Raw genomic sequence first — 14,609 nt, 5'->3', positions numbered from 1 at the left:
GCCTTTAGGATTGGAGTTCTACAAAGCTTGAGCTCACTATGCCTTAGGGACTACATTATATTTCTGGACTAAAACCCCCACCATACTTAGCCACAGGACATACCAGCTGGGACTGGTGAGAGGGAGTCCCAACAATATCTGAGGAGCCACAGGTTCCTGTCTCCTGCCTTACAGCAGACTGTTCACAATGTGAGCCCATCTCGTTAAGAGTGACAGATTCAGCTCTGCTTGGATTTTCCCCATGGCTAAAAGGTTAGAATAACAGGGGCGCAGAACAGGGTCTGATCATTGCCCCCCAGCACTTTGGAATTAACTACTAATACTATGAAGCCTTTTAAAGTTATTCCAGTTGTAACGTTAAGATGCATACACTAGAAACTTATCTTCTACCCAGTTTCAACAGTATTTTATATTTTGTCTTGAAATTATGAGCTTTAACGACACTTGATTTTTATGAAGGATTTTAAAATTTTGTTTACTGTCTTTATATGCTGATTTCATGTAAATTCTGCTTGGCATGTAGACATTAACTGCAAAAAAAGAAGAGATAAAATAATTTGTCTATGAGAAATGAGGGACAAATCTCTTTGTTCTACTATATACAGAATTTCTCCCTTTGCTGCACAAAGTTTACTAATTAAAACGTCATGTTGTTCTAAGAAAAAAGGGGGTGAGACTGAAGAATCATCTGCCCATAACTCTTCTGTGGTAATTTAAATCTCTCAGTAGCAACTTCTGCTGCATCCCATGGGCCAGCGATTTAACATTCCCACCGCATGGACTGAGAATTAAATTACCACTCCTCTCCCTTTTGTTGTCATGCCAAGGTCATCTGCCCTGCACCCCATTCTTCAATGAGCACCCTTGTTTTCCGGGTTTGTTTCTCTTGTCTTTATTTTCTCTATGAAGCCTTGTCAAGCCAGGATGCATATCGCAGACGGGAGTTCTTTAATTAACTTAGCCTCCATTGAAGGCACATCATCTTAAAGTATCTATACATCTTTTCATAAACTAGGCAAGGGGAACGACAACAGGGTATTCTCCAATTAGTCAGTCCCTTGGATTGATACATTCCCACCTTTATTCAGAGCTCCTTGGGAGGGGGGTCACTTGTTGCTGTTTTTAAAAATAAGCTTCTTTTACCCACCAGACTTCCATCAAAGTCCTTTTAATGTGGCAAAATACATACAAAGCTCCAGCCAGACACGCAGAAGCCATTCCCTCTGCTGACCTCTTCTGTGTGTCACATAGCTAGGAGGCAACTTTGCCAAATGCTTCCCCTCCTCTTCATCGGGCTTTGCCGTCTGACAAATGACTAAAGGGAAATGTTTAAGGGCTTAGGATTCCAGAGTGAGCTAATACAGGATGCCTTTGGTTATTGGGGGGGTGGGGGGGCAGAGAGAGAGAATGAAGAAGCTAGAACGCCTCCTAACCTCCCTCCCCCGCCTCCCTAAATTTAAAAATGGGATGAATGTTACCATTTTTGGACATGAGTTTTGCACAAGCCCAGCCCTAAACCGCACCATTCAAAACTTGAAGTGAGCCACCATCCCGCTAGCGAAGGGCAGAGAGCGAGGGAGAGCGTAGCTCTGCGCGCAGGCGGGTCACGAACACCAACCAACCCAAGGCATCGGCCTGACATAGCCCCCGCTTAGGACAACCTGGACCCCGGATTCTCGCCCTACAAGAAAGAACTGCAGGCCGCCGTCACCAGGCCGCTGGCCAAAGATTCCCCCCCCCCCCCGGGTTGCTCGACCTTCCCAAAGACACCTTTAGATTTCTGGCGGCTGGAAGTGGGGAGGGGACAACCCCTCCTTTAAAGCAACTTTCCTTGGCGGGTAACCGCTTCGGGAGAGGAAGTGTTGCCGTTCCTAATGACACTGTGTGGCAGGGAACACGCGCTACCTACGCGCCGCCCTCCCCTCGGGGCGAAGGAGAGGGAGCCCCGCTGCTTCCACCTAGCAAGGCGGCGGCGGCGGCAGCAACAAAGCGCGCAAACTGCCCAGCCACTTACTTCCCTGCTCGAAGAGCCCCTCCGGGAAGGTGGCGTTGCGAAACGCTGGAGAGGCCGGCAGAGCCAGCCTGTCTCCCGCCCGCAGGCGAGGAAAACATCTGTTGCTGGAGGAGGAGGAGGTGGAGGAAGGAAGGCAGGCAACTTCGGCGCCGAGGCATTGAGCAACGCAAACGGCTCCGTCCCTTTACCTTCCGCCACACTTTCCGCGGCCGACCGCCTTATTTCAGCAGCGTCTCCCCCTCACCCCGACCCACCTCCCCCTTCTGCACGTCACCTCCGCTGCCTTTCGCTAGCAACCTCATGCTTGCCTCTGACGGTGTGTTTTTTTTTAAAAATTAAAAAGCTACATACGGACAAAGCATGATCTGGCAAAGCTGGTCTATTCCGAACGAAATAGGTCCCTAGCCAAGCCTATGGAACAACTTTAACCCCTGCCCTACTGCGCGTGTGTTTTGAAGGGAGTTCTTGGTTATTATCAGCCCTCTCTAATTATTGCGCCCTGGGAGCGAGACGCCACCGTCCACACAAGACATTATTTCCGTGTCAGATTGGCCACGGCGGGGACGGCGGAGGAGGATGCGAGCGAGCGTGCGTGAGGGAAGATCTCCCTTGGAGACAAATCCTTAGCCGCGCTGGGCTGAGCGTCGCGCCCACCCCATCCCCGCCGCCCGCCCTGACACTAGAAGACGGAGAGGAACGGAACGGCGCTGAAATTATTCCACGAGGTTCCCGAGGAGAGGGCGGCGGAGGCGCAGGAGACGGGCGCAGCAGAAGCGCCTGGTATCCTGGGCTCAGCAGCTGCTCCGGATCTACACAGCGTGGGCAAAAATCAGGGGGCAAATGGAAACCGCGGCTGCACAGCCGCATGTGCGGATTGGCGGCGCCCACGAATCTCCTCGGCGGCGCCCCACGGGATGCCGATCCCACACGCTCCCAGATTCCGCCGGCGCCTCCTCGGTCTCATCTAGACTGATGGGGCTTCTGCTCCCCTCCCCACCGCCCACCGCCGGAGGCAGGCGAGATCCAGGTTTACCTTCCTCTGTTGCTTTTCCCAAGCCGGATCCAAAAGTAGATCCCTGTCCCAGTCGTCCTCGGGCTGCATGTAGTCGTTGGTTTGCTGAGAGTCATAATGATCCATTCCTGCGAGAGGCTGCCGGGGGTCCTTCGGTGCTGCTTCGCCTCGTCGGGGCTGCTGGGCTCGACAGCTCCCTGCTGCTGCTGCTGAAGTCGCAGCTCCACTTGCAGCGAGAGCCGAGAGAATAAGGTAGCTCCCCCTGCCAGATCGCAACCTAATCTTCGCACACACCGAAAGGGGTGGAGGGTGGGGGACAAAGCGGCCCTGCCTCCCGATTGACCTTATTGGTTCAGCGGAGTTGCCCAAAGTTCATTTTCGAGGGCCACCTTAACCCCGATTGAGTCTCTCCGGTGTCAATCGCAACTTCCAGCGGCTCTTATAGGTCGGTTTAAGAGCGCTTTCCTCTCCCCCTCCCGGCTCCAGTTTCCTTCCCTCTGAACATGTGACGTCTGAATTTCATCTGCTCCGTGGGAGCGGCGTGGTGACGTCTCCCTAGAGTTCGGGGGAGATTTTACAGTTCTAGTCCCAGAAGCTGCTGAGAGGACAAATATGCGGTTTTAACCTACTGGTGCCCGTGGTCATGTGTTGCAAAGCAATGCAAGGAATGTGAGGGGACTCGGTAGGATTCAGCGCCTCCTTTCTCTTACGTGGAGCATAGAGTCAGTCACCGTTACGAGAAGTTCGGTGTCTATGAGAAGCTCCTGCAGCAGAAGACACTGGGAAACAAAGCTGAAATGAAGTGGGGTTTGTTCCCACCTTTGCTTTAAGTGCTCTCTCCCCACCCTCTCATAATTTAAGAGGAGATTTGCTTCTGGTTGCCTACAAACACTTCACACCTACAGCTCTTAAAAAATAAAAACAAAGGCTTGTGATTTGTTTTAATTTTTGAGGGGAAGGAACCCAGCATATTCAGTAGATTGCCAAATTTGAACGGAATCTAGTAGCAAAATTTCGAAAGCAACATTTGAATTTACTAAATGCTTACCCACTAAAAGTGATCTCTGCAAGGACAGAATTTCTGAAGGGCATTTCATCCTTTTCAAAATACTGTTATTTTAGGATAGCAACATATTAAAAGGGTTTGTGAGAAATACTTTGTGAGAGTTTCCAATCCAAAAGGCAAGACACTTTGAATATTGTTGTATCAAGACTAGGCCAGGGATGAGGAACCGACAGCCATGCAGATATTGCCAGGACTCCCAGCTCCTCCCCCCCCCACCGTGGGCATAGCAGGGGGGGACGACAACGGACGAACAGGGGTGCAGCTGCCCTCCTAGATCAGTGTTTTTCAACCTTTTTTGGGCAAAGGCACACTTGTTTCATGAAAAAAAATCACGAGGCACACCACCATTAGAAAATGTTAAAAAAATTAACTCTGTGCCTATATTGACTATATATAAAGTAATTCTCTTGAATAGGAATCAAATAAACACAAATAAAGTATTTTATAATTACTTTATTATGAAATAGTAAGTAAACAGAAATCTGAAAAATTATAAAATACTTTATTTTTAAATCTTTCGAATTTTTCAATTTTTCCCACGGCACACTAGTGTGCCGCGGAACAGTTGTTGAAAAACACTGTCCTAGATCAAGCAAAACAATAGAAATACTTAACTAACTCACCAATGACATCAGTTCTGCCCCTCCCCTAACAAAAGTCCTGCCCTCCCCCCAAAAATATCCTGGCTATGCCCATGCACCCGACCACAACTCCAGGTGATGGAAGATGCAGTAACTTTTTGAGCTGTGGTCCTGTGGGAATTGTGAGCCCATAGGCTCCCTATCCATGCCCTGGAACCAATTTAGATGACTCGGGAAGCTCACAAACAAGGCATGAGGAGGATTGCTAGAGGCTTCCTTCATCGTATGTTCCCAAGCATCTGGATCTGTGAAATCTGCTGCACCCAACCCTGAAGGTTCTTACTCATTCTCATGCCTTGTGGCAGTAGAAAGACATATCCGGCATGAATTTGTCTAGTTCCTTTTAAAAAGCCATCTAGGTGCCATCGTGACATGGTGTGGCAGCCAATTTCGTATGTACTTCCTTGAGTTTGTTCTCCTGAATCCACTGCTAACCAACTGCACTGTGTGACCCCAAGTTAGTTCTAGTCTATGAGGGGGTGGAGTGTTGCTTTCTACACCAACCATGCCTAGTCATATTTTGATTTTATGCAATGCTATGGCTTATTATCAATTATTGCAAGTAACGAATTCCCTATAGGAAATTGCATTATTTATTTTTTGCTGCTGTTTAACTTGACAAACTGTAGAAGCTTAAAAAGATGGATTTTAACCAAAGAGGTTTTACTCAGAGTAGGATTACTGAAATCAGTGGACCAAAGTCATGTCTTTTAATTTCAGTTTGTCTACTCTGAGTATGACTAACACTGGGTACATTAATTTAACCAAACTTCTATAACCAGGAGAACTTATCACATAGAAAATTATAGAGTTTCATGTTTTGTTCATATCTACTTTCCACAACTAAGCCTGTGAAATACAAGTCAATTGATCCTCTGTACCTACTCTCAGGAAGACTGCACTTCAACTTCTGCAGATGTACTTCAGATTTTATAATTTACTTATTAGTACATATATATATCCTACCCTACATATATATATCCTACATATACATATCAAACGCATCCATTCTTAAGGAAATCAGCCCTGAGTGCTCACTGGAGGGATAGATCCTGAAGCTGAGGCTCCAATACTTTGGCCACCTCATGAGAAGAGAAGACTCCCTGGAAAAGACCCTGATGTTGGGAAAGACTGAGGGCACAAGAAGAAGGGGACGACAGAGGACGAGATGGTTGGACAGCGTTCTCAAAGCTACAAACATGAGTCTGACCAAACTGTGGGAGGCAGTGGAAGACAGGAGTGCCTGGCGTGCTCTGGTCCATGGGGTCACGAAGAGTTGGACATGACTAAACGACTAAACAACATATCCTAAAGGTAAAGGTAAAGGTACCCCTGCCCTTACGGGCCAGTCTTGACAGACTCTGGGGTTGTGCGCCCATCTCACTCAAGAGGCCAGGGGCCAGCGCTGTCCGGAGACACTTCCGGGTCACATGGCCAGTGTGACATCGCTGCTCTGGCGAGCCAGAGCTGCACACGGAAACACCGTTTACCTTCCCGCTGGTAAGCGGTCCCTATTTATCTACTTGCACCCGGAGGTGCTTTCGAACTGCTAGGTTGGCAGGCGCTGGGACCGAGCAGCGGGAGCGCACCCCGCAGCAGGGATTCGAACCGCCGACCTTTTGATCAGCAAGTCCTAGGCGCTGAGGCTTTAACCCACAGCGCCACCTGTGTCCCCAACAACATATCCTACCCTTCCTTAAAGGAGCTGAGAGATCACAACTGGTTCTCGGCCTACTGCCTTCACCCACACATCAGCCCTGTGAGGTATGTCAGATTCAGATTTAATGACTTATCCAAAGTCACTCAGTGAACTTCATGGCAATTTGAACCTGAGTCTCCCGTCTCTTAAACAAGGTCATCCTTCCAGCACTGGCGGAGGAAGAGGAGTGCGGGGGGGAGTGCACTGCCCCTGGCAGTGCAATCCCGGTGGGGTGCCATCGCGGCCCCACTCGCCTGTGCTGGGCACCACGTCCCCAAAGGCAGCACGCCACGCCCCCAGGATGCACACCAGCCCCACTCCTACCTGCTCTCCGCCCGCCCCGCCCCCGTGCCAGAGCATGAAGCTCTGCCACTGCCTTCCAGAAAGACAAATGTGAACTCGGAGGATAAATACCTGTCCCTTCCACAATTGCATAAGACATAAACTGAAACTATATTTCCAGGAAGTGATCCAACTGCACTATACAGCTGGCTCACCTATCTCTATGTGCTAATATTTCAGCAAAACCATGCAGAGGTGTCCGTGAGATCTCACCAGAACCTGGAAGTTGTGTGACCACAGTAAGCAACATTTTGGTGGGGGGCAACAAAGTGGGCAGGCAGCACATGCACGGGGCAGCAGCACCTTCCTGTTTTGCCTCAGGCGGTGAAATAGGATGGACTGCCCTTCTGTGTGTGTGTTTGTGTCTCCTCCCTTCCAATGTAGCAGCTGCATGTATAGCAGAGTAGGAAGTTTCCTTGCCTCCTATTTTGTCTTGGTGGGTTGCAGGCCGCTTCCCTCTGGCAACACCACTGGGGGAGTGCATAATTCTGCAAGAGAACTCTGCATTCCTTTAAACTAGATTTGGCAGCGCAGCGCAGTAGACATTCCTGGGGTCGCAACTGCTTGAGGTGAAAACTAAAATAAGATGGCAGCCTTGGTGCTCCTAGCCAAGCGGGGGCTAACATGAGAGAGAAAAGGAGTGGGAGTGAAGCTGGGGTTTGTGCTTGAGAGACTCTGCGACGCGTTTTCCACACTGATCGTATGGAAACACTGCTTCTTAACTTCCCACCCTTACTTTGGACACCGAAGGGGAGGACAGATTTATGTTCCATAAACAGGGAATTCAGTCCCTCGGCACAACTGTCTTGTTAGAACTTGCAGGAAGGAGATTAACAAAGTGCTACGGTGAAGCTTAACAATGAGTCTGAAAGCAACAGTATCACATTGTTGTTCTTTCTGCACTGGCTATTTGTTGCCTTTGTGGAACATACCTTGAATCGCTCTGTATGCAATTCTCCCGCCCCCTGCAGCAGTTCTATTCTTTTCTACACTATCCTGTACTGGTATATTATAGTAGCTTAGGCAAAAGGGTAAAGCCACTGACCTAGGAAGAGTAGAGCCTTGTTGGATCAGGCCAAAAACCCACCTAGTGCAAAATCCTAGTGCAACACCCATGCCCATGAGAAACCCACAAACAAGGACCTGAGCACAACAGCGCACTCCCCACTGTGATTCTCTGGGTCTTGCTGAATGACAGCTTTCATAATCACTGACCACTGGCCAGGCTGGGAGTCCAACCACATTTGGAGGGCCATTGGTTCTCAGGCCCTGATCTAGAAGCAAGTGGAGCCCCAGGAGCAATGTTCATGTTATAGATTCATACTGATAGGTTCATACTTCTCTGCACATTGTATGTATTTTTAAACTGTGTCAATGGTGACCCCAAGCATTTATTTCCTAAGGCTGTTGGGGGGGGGACTACGAGTGAGTGTGGATAATTCATGTATTATGAAATAGAAGCATATTTGAACATGAATATGAGCTTGCGCTTATTTCAATTAAATTTGATTTTAGTAAGCGTGCTCGAGAGCAGGAACTTAGACTAATTGCACTACTTATAATGGAAAATTAAGTAAAACTGAATTATAATGGCTTATGGATGCAGGTTCCCTAACTAGGTAAGGTAAGGTAAAAGACCCCTGGACAATTAAGTCCAGTTGAAGTCAACTGTGGGGTGCGGCGCTTATCTCTGCTTTCAGGCTGAGGGAGCCAGTGTTTGTCTGGACAGCTTTTCTGGGTCATATGGCCAGCATGAAAATTCTTAAAGTATCGATTATATGCATCTGCTACAAAAATGATACAAATCCATTGAAGTGTTGGACAATATATTTATTTTAGTGTTTTATCATGCATCCATCTCAGGAACATAGTAATTTTCCTGAATGTTACATGGTGTGTCCTGTTCTTGATGTTGAGTGGCAACCTCCACTTTGTGGTCTTAGCTTCATATTTCACTACCATAAATTGTTTAAATGCTGAATTAAGTCCCAGGAACTGTGTATCAGCAGCTGCTAGATGTACATGTAACCAAGAAGGACATTCAGGCAGCAGGTAGATGGCCACTGACAGCTGACAAGAGAGGCATATGGCTGGAACCAATCCAACAAGAGTAACCCCCCCCCAAATTAATTTGTACACAGCAGATATTATCTCACCTGAGAAAGTCTTCATTAGTTTCCACTTGTATCTTTTGGGGCTTTAAATAGCTCTGCTACGCATGAGATTACTATTGTTATAAAGGAAACACTAGAAAAGCTATAGAAGAACCCTAAGGTCACATAAACATCAGGCCCAGTTTAGGATTTTGTGCAGTTCTACCTCATTGTTACCTTCCTATGCAATGCTTTCTTCTCCATGTACAGTGGTACCTCGGGTTACATACACTTCAGGTTACATATGCTTCAGGTTACAGACTCTGCTAACCCAGAAATAGTACCTCGGGTTAAGAACTTTGCTTCAGGATGAGAACAGAAATTGTGCTCCAGCGGCGCGGCAGCAGTGGGCGGCCTCATTAGCTAAAGTTGTGCTTCAGGTTAAGAACAGTTTCAGGTTAATAATGGACCTCCAGAACGAATTAAGTACATAACCAGAGGTACCACTGTATTGAAGTAGTACAACACAACCATAGGCATGTGTGAGGAGTGTAGTAGTTATCAGTACTTGGAGTTTGTACTAGTTGGCAAAAGTGTTAATTTGTTCTGGATTAGGTAGGGAAGAATTTCTCTCTCTCTCTCTCTCTCTCTCTCTCTCTCTCTCTCTGGGGCAGGGGTCTGCAACCTTTAAGACAAAAAGAGCCACTTGGACCCGTTTCCAAAGGAAAAAAAACTGGGAGCCGCAAAACCATTGCGACATTTAAAACAAATATATCTCCGGAGCTGCGATCTGACAGCGGGTGGGAAGGTGACGTTGGGATGGTGCGTGACTAACGCACGCACCGCCCCCATGCGACGTCACAGCCAGTACAGCGCCCGCCACAGTGGGGAGTGTCGGGGCGCACAATGCGCCTCCTCCCCTCGCTAGTATCTGCCCCGGAGCCACGGCAAGGGTGTAAAAGAGCCACATGCGGCTCCGGAGTCGCGGGTTGCAGACCCCTGCTCTGGGGGAACCATGCTAAATTGCATATAAAAAAAGGAACATTTCATTAAGGAATTACTTGTTAGATACAAAAACATACACATCTCAACTCCTGTAAGAGAAGACAGACTGTCTTGTTTTTAAACTTTGAGATGAAAAAACATGGTATTTCTTCTGTTGAAACAGCCTCAGGAATTTTGCATTCAGCTGTGCTCATGGGGTCTCAGTCACCCTCAGTTGTTACAGAAAGGCATCAGAGATCAAGCAACTGCAGGCTGAGGCCATTTATCCTGATAAGATCGAAATTGCTACATACTGTATCAAGTGGCCCAGGGCATGAAATTCTGTATCTGCAGCCTGTCTCCTAGAGTGGCCAGTTCTTCTGCTCTCTGGCTACCAGATGATTCCAATTGCATAGAATGACGTCGACTATTACTGATATGGAATTTCTCCCTTCTGGGAGGAAAAAAAAGAGGAAGTAAATTACAGCTGCTGCACATAGAAAGCTGTAGGCTGGTAAAGTAATGGGAATATCTGTTCTCTTGATTTCCCTGGAGACAGTATTGGTTCTTGTGGGTTCTCCACCACTATCAGGTGTATTTGCAGCAACTATATTTCTACATTAGTGGCAGCAGTATAAGATATCAAGTAAAAAGTAACATACTATATCTCAATTTGATAATTTCTATCAGATTTCAAGGACTTATTTTGAAAACAAACCATATATTCAAACCACCTGTAAAAGCTAAGCAGAAAATGCTACCAATGCACTTCAGATATTACCAATGCACTTCATCATTTCAAGCTTGAAGGAAACTGACAAAAACTGTTATTACATGTGGGAACTGTTCCTTATTACTCTCAATGATGTGTTGAGTTTGGACAGGAGTTACGGTAATAACAAACATCACGAGCCAATTCCAAAGGTGTTTAAAATAGTGTAAATTACCCTCAGCATTCCACAAAAGCTCAAGGTAAAATAACTTTTTTAAAAATAAAATGCTTTGTGAAAAGTGTGTTTTTGATATTTGAGGAAACAAGCAATTTTCTCCTGTGTTTGAACATTTGAGCTCAGGAGTCAGCAGAGACTTGAGAAAACTGAATTTAGATCCCCAACTCTGCTATGAACTCATTCACTTTTAATGACTAATAATAACATTTACTGTACAAAGATTTTAATATAAATTATTTTTACTAATCTTTACAATGGTTCTCTAAATAAATCCTTATGATTGTCATTATATTGCATATGGGATTTGAAATGATCTGAGGAAAGGCAGGCAGCCTCCCATTTGCATGTGACTGGCACATGCACACCATTTTCGGCACTGCAAGGGGTGGGATGGGGCAGGTTGGGCCTATGCCCATCCTGCTGATGCATGCAGTGTCTTGGAATGCTACCCCTGCGCAAATGCGGAGTTGCCTTTACATGCTTACCTATGGTTACCAGAACAGGTCAGTGTATTTCCCCGTTCACACCTCATCTTTTTAGTACAATACACCAGCTCTGGCTGGTTCTCTTTCAGCCTTAGTTTCCCTTCTGTAAAATGGAAATACCAGCAATTCAGCAGGGATGTGTGTCGTGAAGACTAGATAAGGACTGCGAAGCACTCTGCATGTTAATAGGGACACAGACAAAAGCTCCCTTCAGGAATCAGGAATGCAGTTGGCCCTGACATCTATGCATAGCTATGGGCTGTCTGCACAAGGAAAACCACACCCAGGCAAGGACACCCTTGGGCTGGGCCAGCAGAATGCCCAATGCAAGGGGCCAAGAGAGCAATGTCTTACCCATAGTGGCTAGTGGCACAGGGCGCCAAGTTCTGGAGGGCACCAGGGAGGAGGCGGAGACTGGACACTGCACCTCCTGGCATCAGCTCGCCGCCGTCGCCCGCCTCTGCCATGCCACGCCGAAACAGTGCCGCGCCTGGAGCCTCTGTCTGCTGCCACAGCGCTGAGTATGCTTAAGATGGCACTGCTCACAGTAATTAGAGAAGGACCATAGCTCACTGGAGAGGATCTGCTTTGCATGCAGAAGGTCCCAAAGTCAATCCTGGCATTTCCAAGTAGGGCTGGCCTGGCCTGGTCGGGAAAGGGATCCAAGCTTTTTAGTGCTTTAAACCAGAGGTTTAAACCAGGTGGAGTTCCTCAGGCCCAGGGGCCAAATGTGGCCCTTCAAGAAAGGGCCACCCACCCTTAGACGCTTAGGCAGCCGTAGGTCGTCATGACCTTGCTATGGACTTCGGTTGGTCGCCGCAAGGGGCCTGGTAGGAATTTTTCCAAGTTGGCGATCTTCGGCCAGTTGGTTTTTTCGCCTACCTCATAGCAAACGTCACAACTTTCCCTGTATTGGCGGTTAGGCATTGGCTGGGGTTCTATTGTTATGCAAATGGATGGGGGGGAAGGAACGCCATCACCTTCCCCCAGGAAATTGGGTAGTCCGGTACAGGACTCCGAGGGGCGTTGTCTTGTCCGAAACCTAGCTAGGTAAGGGCCCCCGGCACGCCCCAAGCGGTGACACCCGTGGGATCCTAGTTGGCGTACTTCAACAGGGGCCTCCCACGGTTTGTGTTAACCCTTCCCGGACAGCATGCCGGGTAGTGGATAGGAGCCAATGCCTAGGGCCAATACCTTCAATTCTCTAATCAATAAAGTTGTGGCCATTTCATGCCCATTAAACTTAAACATCGTGTCCTGTGTCTTTCTTTCTGGTGGGAGGGGTTTTGACACGCAATCTCTGTCTAGTCCTCCAGGCTGTACCCTCTACCCCAGCCCACAACTCCCAGGGGCCACATATTAGTTATGAGCAAGGCTAGAGGGAAAAGTGGGTGTTCCACACATGCAGCCTTTGGGTCCTCCATCCAGGCAAAGGAGGCATTATCGGACTTTAAGGGGACATCCCAGCGAGGCAAAGACACTGAAGAGTGCACCAGAGGACTACTGAGAACGGCGATCATCCCTAGCTAGCAAGACCAGTGGGCAGGAATGGTGGGAACTGTAGTCCGAAAACAGCTGGAGACCCAAATTTGGGAAACACCAGTATATAGACCGCCTTGGCTGTACCAAGCAAAGCTCTTGGCAACCCCCTTAACCCTGACGATTTTATTAAAACCGCAGCCACCCTACCAGAAGTAAACACTCAAGTCGCTCCTCAGCCTGGCTGCCAAGCTCTTTCAAGAGAGCTCAGTGGGGCTTGCCGGCCTTCTCCCTCCCCCCGCTTTTTATATTCTGGCCAGACTTTCATTTTGCCCCTTAAAACTCCCCGGACTCCACATACTTCCCGACGTGTCTGGCTGACTCACGCGCCTAGAGGAGAGCAGCGCGCGCACCAACCTGCTCTAGGCGCGTAAAAAAGAAACCAGAGCTGGGATGGGAGGGGCGGGGATCCTGGGAGGAGTCGATTTGCCCACCCCCCTCCTCCCTCAGGTGCATTTGCCCACGGCAAGCCCGGGGAACTGTGGCCTGTGAAGGCGGCCAGCTAGGCGAGCGGGAAGTTCTCCCAGAGACTAATCCGCGTCCAACCCGCCCGAAGCGAGCCTGGCAGCAGCTACCACCACAAGAAGCCTCGGGGCATCTTGTCCAGCTCCGTGACGTCACTTTCCCACGTCCGCCCAAGCATGCGAGCATGCCCATATAAAGGCAGGCGGCCTTCCCCACCTTTCCCTCGGCTGGCTGGGCAGGAGTCCTGCGCGGGGAGCAGCCGGCCTTACCTTAGAAGGCGGCGGCGAAAAAGTCTGGCCCCCATTGGAAAGCGCCTAGCTACCCTGCGGCTGGGCGCGCCTTTCCTCAGCGCGCCGGCGAAGCCCTGACCCTGGGAGGGAAGCGGCTGTTCCCGGAACTCAGCGCCGCGAAAGTAGGAGGGGGCAGCCAGGCGCCCCCCACCCTCCTTGCGGCTGCCTCAGGTGTGGGGCTGAATGGGAGCGCTGTCTCTGTCAGCAGGGAATGTAGGAAAACCTACATTCGTGGTGAGCGTGTGGAATAACCTTTCTTTCATTCCCTGCTGAGTAAGCACAGCCCTGCAGAGGGGAGCAGAACATTGTCACCAAGGCCAGGCTTCAACTGTAGGGGGTCGTCGAGGTGCTGCCCTCCAGATGATTTGCTGGACTCCCGCTCCCATCATTCCTGACCATTGAGCTTTGATGGCTCCGGCTGATGCAGTGGTTCCCAACCTTTTGTTGGCCATGCCCCACCTAAGCATCTCTAAAATCCTGAGCCCCCCATATAATTCTTATTATTCAAATAGTGAACTCCTTTTCACTTGGAGGAAGCTTAAAAGGCCATTCACTGTTAATAACTCATTCTCAAATTGCCCCCCTTAAAAATCAAATTGCCCCCCGTTGGGTGTGTGCCCCCCACGTCAGGAAGCGGGAGTCCAGTGATGCACTAGAAGGGCCACAGGGTCCCCGTCCCTGCTAGAAAGAAATTGCAACGTAATCCTCAGACCTAACGGGACATGTAATTCAGAGTGAGTGGGGATGTCTTCACCTGGTGTGCACAACCTTTTCTGTTTCTCAGCTTCAAAAACAGGAGTTTGGGGCTACCATTGGCGCATGCACACTCATCTGTACATCTGTGGTGGCTGGCTCCAATGTACTCTGCAGCGGCACCCTCCCTGTGGAATGCCTTCCCATCAGGTGTCAAAGAGATAAAGAACTACACAACTTTTATAAGACATCTGAAGGCAGCCCTGTATCGGGAAGTTTTTAATGTTTGACATTTTATTATGTTTTTATATGTATTGGAAGCCACCCAGAGTGGCT

At 48.8% G+C, this 14,609-nt stretch overlaps 1 protein-coding gene and 1 long non-coding RNA gene across 6 annotated transcripts in view; one reads left to right on the top strand and one right to left on the bottom strand.

The window, feature by feature from the left end:
• ACTN1 (actinin alpha 1) overlaps positions 1-3,323 on the bottom strand; it is a 93,805-nt gene extending 90,482 nt beyond the window's left edge. For 2 of the 5 annotated variants that reach the window (XM_081926320.1, XM_081926318.1), the window contains exon 1: positions 3,048-3,320. In XM_081926320.1, coding sequence (XP_081782446.1) covers positions 3,048-3,152 — 105 coding nt within the window. In that variant the 5' untranslated portion in view covers positions 3,153-3,320. Of the gene's footprint in view, positions 1-3,047 lie in introns of all 5 variants that reach the window. The other 3 variants (XM_081926319.1, XM_081926317.1, XM_081926316.1) reach the window with 3 other exon arrangements.
• Positions 3,324-13,525: 10,202 nt separating this feature from the next.
• Positions 13,526-14,609, top strand: part of LOC309378378 — a 35,545-nt gene continuing 34,461 nt past the window's right edge. The window contains exon 1 of the long non-coding RNA XR_014172040.1: positions 13,526-13,814. This is a non-coding gene — a long non-coding RNA (uncharacterized lncRNA). The remainder of the gene's footprint in view (positions 13,815-14,609) is intronic.

The sequence above is a fragment of the Podarcis melisellensis genome (genome assembly GCF_964234715.1).
Source record: "Podarcis melisellensis genome assembly, chromosome: 1".
Taxonomy (NCBI): domain Eukaryota; kingdom Metazoa; phylum Chordata; class Lepidosauria; order Squamata; family Lacertidae; genus Podarcis; species Podarcis melisellensis.
Note: the sequence above shows the minus strand (reverse complement) of the source record. Positions and strands in the feature narration are given on the sequence as shown.